Raw genomic sequence first — 5,892 nt, 5'->3', positions numbered from 1 at the left:
GCGAAAGGCTATAACCCGCGAAATGCCGCTTGCGGCTTTAATTATTGTGTTGTTATTGTGTTATTATTGTCTTGTTATTGTTATCACGTTTTTATTTTCGTGTTATTATTGTGTTGTTATTGTCTTGTTGTTGTGTTGTTGTTGTGTTGTTGTTGTTGTTAATGTGTTGTTATTACGTTGTTATTGTGTTGTTATTGTGTTGTTATTGTGTTATTATTGTGTTATTGTGTTATTATTTTATTGTGTTATTGTGTTGTTATTGTGTTATTATTGTGTTATTATTGTCTTATTGTGTTATTATTGTCTTGTTATTATTGTGTTGTCTTGTTATTGTGTTATTATTGTTATTATTGTCTTGTTATTGTTATTATTGTATTGTTATTATGTCTTGTTATTGTGTTATTATTGTCTTATTATTGTGTTATTATTGTCTTGTTGTTGTCTTGTTATTGTGTTATTATTGTCTTGTTATTGTGTTATTATTGTCTTGTTATTGTTATTATTGTATTGTTATTATGTCTTGTTGTGTTATTATTGTCTTGTTATTGTGTTATTATTGTGTTATTATTGTCTTGTTATTGTGTTATTATTGTCTTGTTATTGTGTTATTGTCTTGTTATTGTGTTATTATTGTGTTATTATTGTCTTGTTATTGTTATTATTGTATTGTTATTATGTCTTGTTATTGTGTTATTGTGTTATTATTGTCTTGTTATTGTGTTATTATTGTCTGGTTATTGTTATTATTGTATTGTTATTATGTCTTGTTGTGTTATTATTGTCTTGTTATTGTGTTGTTATTGTGTTATTATTGTGTTATTATTGTCTTGTTATTGTGTTATTATTGTCTTGTTATTGTGTTATTATTGTCTTGTTATTATGTTATTATTGTCTTGTTATTGTGTTATTATTGTCTTGTTATTGTCTTGTTATTGTGTTATTATTGTCTTTGTATTGTGTTGTTATTGTTGTGTTATTGTGTTATTGTCTTTGTATTGTGTTATTGTTATTATTGTGTTATTATTGTCTTTGTGTTATTGTTGTGTTATTATTGTCTTGTTATTGTGTTATTGTTGTGTTATTATTGTCTTGTTATTGTGTTATTATTGTCTTGTTATTATTGTGTTATTATTGTCTTGTTATTGTCTTGTTATTGTGTTATTTTTGTCTTGTTATTGTGTTATTATTGTCTTGTTAATGTCTTGTTATTGTGTTATTATTGTCTTGTTATTGTTATTATTGTATTGTTATTATGTCTTGTTGTGTTATTATTGTCTTGTTATTGTGTTGTTATTGTGTTATTATTGTGTTATTATTGTCTTGTTATTGTGTTATTATTGTCTTGTTATTGTGTTATTATTGTCTTGTTATTATGTCTTATTATTGTGTTATTATTGTCTTGTTATTGTGTTATTATTGTCTTGTTATTGTCTTGTTATTGTGTTATTATTGTCTTTGTATTGTGTTGTTATTGTTGTGTTATTATTGTCTTTGTATTGTGTTATTGTTATTATTGTGTTATTATTGTCTTTGTGTTATTGTTGTGTTATTATTGTCTTGTTATTGTGTTATTGTTGTGTTATTATTGTCTTGTTATTGTGTTATTTTTGTCTTGTTATTGTGTTATTATTGTCTTGTTATTGTGTTATTATGTCTTATTATTGTGTTATTATTGTTTTGTTAGTGTTATTGTCTTTTTATTGTCTTGTTATTGTGTTATTATTGTCTTGTTATTGTTGTGTTGTTATTGTTATTATTGTCTTTGTATTGTGTTGTTGTGTTAATATTGTCTTGTTATTGTGTTATTATTGTGTTATTATTGTCTTGTTATTGTGTTATTATTGTCTTGTTAATATGTCTTGTTATTGTGTTGTTATTGTGTTATTATTGTCTTATTGTGTTATTATTGTCTTGTTATTGTGTCTTATTATTGTCTTGTTATATTGTTATTATTGTCTTGTTATTGTGTTATTGCTATTGTTGTGTTATTGTCTTGTTGTGTTATTATTGTGTTATTATTGTCTTTGTATTGTGTTGTTAGTGTTATTGTCTTGTTGTGTTATTATTGTCTTGTTGTGTTATTATTGTCTTGTTATTGTGTTGTTATTGTGTTGTTGTTGTGTTGTTATTGTCTTGTTATTGTGTTATTATTGTCTTTGTATTGTGTTGTTAGTGTTATTGTTGTGTTATTATTGTCTTTGTATTGTGTTATTATTGTCTTTGTATTGTGTTATTATTGTCTTTGTATTGTGTTATTGTTGTGTTATTATTGTGTTGTTATTGTCTTGTTATGTTTTATTATATTAGTTGATGTATCTTCTCTATCAGGAGCTGCTCCTCATGGCCGACCTCTGGCAGAACGCCATGGACCACGCTGTCAACGCCGCACGGAGAGCCGGACAGGTCAGACTGTGTGCGTGTGCGTGTGTGTGCGTGTGTGTGTGTTTTCAGTGAACTGAAACAGATTTCAGAATAAAAGCCTGGGTGCTGATAGGACAGGTGCCCTTTGTGGATCAGATTTCAGAATAAAAGCCTGGGTGCTGATAGAACTTTCAGAATAAAAGCCTGGGTGCTGATAGAACTTTCAGAATAAAAGCCTGGGTGCTGATAGAACTTTCAGAATAAAAGCCTGGGTGTTGATAGGACAGGTGTTCTGTGTGGATCAGGATCAGATTTCAGAATAAAAGCCTGGGTGCTGATAGGACAGGTGTTCTGTGTGGATCAGGATCAGATTTCAGAATAAAAGCCTGGGTGCTGATAGAACTTTCAGAATAAAAGCCTGGGTGTTGATAGGACAGGTGTTCTGTGTGGATCAGGATCAGATTTCAGAATAAAAGCCTGGGTGCTGATAGGACAGGTGTTCTGTGTGGATCAGGATCAGATTTCAGAATAAAAGCCTGGGTGCTGATAGAACTTTCAGAATAAAAGCCTGGGTTCTGATAGGACAGGTGTTCTGTGTGGATCAGGATCAGATTTCAGAATAAAAGCCTGGGTGCTGATAGAACTTTCAGAATAAAAGCCTGGGTGCTGATAGGACAGGTGTTCTGTGTGGATCAGGTTCAGATATCAGAATAAAAGCCTGGGTTCTGATAGGACAGGTGTTCTGTGTGGATCAGGATCAGATTTCAGAATAAAAGCCTGGGTGCTGATAGAACTTTCAGAATAAAAGCCTGGGTGCTGATAGGACAGGTGCCCTTTGTGGATCAGATTTCAGAATAAAAGCCTGGGTGCTGATAGAACTTTCAGAATAAAAGCCTGGGTGCTGAAAGAACTTTCAGAATAAAAGCCTGGGTGCTGAAAGAACTTTCTGAATAAAAGCCTGGGTGCTGATAGAACGTCCAGAATAAAAGCCTGGGTGCTGATAGGACAGGTGTCCTGTGTGGATCAGGATCAGATTTCAGAATAAAAGCCTGAGTGCTGATAGAACTTTCAGAATAAAAGCCTGGGTGCTGATGGGACAGGTGTTCTGTGTGGATCAGGATCAGATTTCAGAATAAAAGCCTGGGTGCTGATAGAACTTTCAGAATAAAAGCCTGGGTGCTGATAGGACAGGTGTCCTGTGTGGATCAGGTGATCCGTGACGCTCTGCAGGACGACAGGAAAGTGATGACGAAGAGTTCATCGGTTGATTTGGTGACACAGACTGACCAGAAGGTGGAGCAGCTCATCATCCAATCAGTGAAGGAGAAGTTCCCCACTCACAGGTAGGAAGCTCCGCCTCCCTCAGTGTCAGAGTTATTGATCGCTGATCAGCTCCACTGATCAATACTCAACTGATGACAGACATTAATAGTAAATCAAAGTAGTTCATTAATATTCAGTACATATGAATGTATAACTGTGTGTGTATGTCAGGTTCATCGGGGAGGAGTCCGTCGCTGCAGGTGAAGCCTGCGTCCTGACCGACGCTCCCACCTGGATCATCGACCCCATCGACGGGACGACCAACTTCGTTCACGCGTGAGTGAAGCACGCCGACATCATCACGCTGACATCATCACGCTGACATCATCACGCTGACATCATCAGCTGACATCATCACGCTGACATCATCACGCTGTCATCACACTGACATCATCACGCTGACATCATCAGCTGACATCATCACGCTGACATCATCACGCTGTCATCACACTGACATCATCACGCTGACATCATCAGCTGACTCGTCACAGACACTTTGTATTAAACTGACATCAGGTGTGTTTAAATGAATCAGTGAGGTCATATGTCCCCACTGCGGGAATAATAAAGGAATATCTTAACTTATCTTACATCTTGTCTCTTCATCATTTAAAGGGCCATTTCACCTGAATTATAAATATTATAACTCATATAACTGATGAGTGTCCCTGTTGGTCTGATCGTCCACACAGCACTGTGGACACAGTAGAGCTGCGTTGTATTGAACCATATTAACAGTGATTATACATATGAATAATTAGCAACACACACTGACCTTTAATTCTTCTTCTTCTTATTATTATTAATTATTAACCTCCATTTAAAACGTTATCGTCTCTTTAACAGATTTCCTTTTGTTGCTGTTTCCATCGGATTTACTGTCAACAAGCAGGTGAGTTCAGTTCACTCACACATCTATACTATGACCTGTTATACTATGACCTGTTATACTATGACCTGTTATACTATGACCTGTTATACAGTGACCTGTTATACAGTGACCTGTTATACTATGACCTGTTATACAGTGGCCTGTTATACTATGACCTGTTATACAGTGACCTGTTATACTATGGCCTGTTATACTATGACCTGTTATACAGTGACCTGTTATACTATGACCTGTTATACTATGACCTGTTATACAGTGACCTGTTATACTATGACCTGTTATACAGTGGCCTGTTATACTATGACCTGTTATACAGTGACCTGTTATACTATGACCTGTTATACTATGACCTGTTATACAGTGACCTGTTATACTATGACCTGTTATACAGTGACCTGTTATACAGTGACCTGTTATACAGTGACCTGTTATACTATGACCTGTTATACAGTGACCTGTTATACAGTGACCTGTTATACTATGACCTGTTATACTATGACCTGTTATACAGTGACCTGTTATACTATGACCTGTTATACAGTGACCTGTTATACAGTGACCTGTTATACTATGACCTGTTATACAGTGACCTGTTATACTATGACCTGTTATACAGTGACTTGTTATACTATGACCTGTTATACAGTGACCTGTTATACTATGACCTGTTATACTATGGCCTGTTATACTATGACCTGTTATACAGTGACCTGTTATACAGTGACCTGTTATACAGTGACCTGTTATACAGTGACCTGTTATACAGTGACCTGTTATACTATGACCTGTTATACTATGACCTGTTATACAGTGACCTGTTATACTATGACCTGTTATACAGTGACCTGTTATACAGTGACCTGTTATACTATGACCTGTTATACAGTGACCTGTTATACTATGACCTGTTATACAGTGACTTGTTATACTATGACCTGTTATACAGTGACCTGTTATACTATGACCTGTTATACTATGGCCTGTTATACTATGACCTGTTATACAGTGACCTGTTATACTATGACCTGTTATACTATGGCCTGTTATACTATGACCTGTTATACAGTGACCTGTTATACTATGACCTGTTATACTATGACCTGTTATACAGTGACCTGTTATACTATGACCTGTTATACTATGACCTGTTATACTATGACCTGTTATACAGTGACCTGTTATACTATGACCTGTTATACAGTGGCCTGTTATACTATGACCTGTTATACAGTGACCTGTTATACTATGACCTGTTATACTATGACCTGTTATACAGTGACCTGTTATACTATGACCTGTTATACAGTGACCTGTTA

At 34.7% G+C, this 5,892-nt stretch overlaps 1 protein-coding gene across 1 annotated transcript in view; it reads left to right on the top strand.

Annotated features, from left to right (window-relative positions):
- Positions 1-2,244: 2,244 nt before the first annotated feature.
- The window catches only part of impa1 (inositol monophosphatase 1), a 7,125-nt gene continuing 3,477 nt past the window's right edge, over positions 2,245-5,892 (top strand). Inside the window, exons 1-4 of the mRNA XM_037763212.1 lie at positions 2,245-2,403; positions 3,571-3,704; positions 3,856-3,960; positions 4,531-4,576. Of these exons, the coding sequence (XP_037619140.1) occupies positions 2,311-2,403; positions 3,571-3,704; positions 3,856-3,960; positions 4,531-4,576 (378 nt within the window). The 5' untranslated portion in view covers positions 2,245-2,310. The remainder of the gene's footprint in view (positions 2,404-3,570; positions 3,705-3,855; positions 3,961-4,530; positions 4,577-5,892) is intronic.

This window comes from Sebastes umbrosus, unplaced genomic scaffold, assembly GCF_015220745.1.
Source record: "Sebastes umbrosus isolate fSebUmb1 unplaced genomic scaffold, fSebUmb1.pri scaffold_207_arrow_ctg1, whole genome shotgun sequence".
Taxonomy (NCBI): Eukaryota; Metazoa; Chordata; class Actinopteri; order Perciformes; family Sebastidae; genus Sebastes; species Sebastes umbrosus.
Note: the sequence above shows the minus strand (reverse complement) of the source record. Positions and strands in the feature narration are given on the sequence as shown.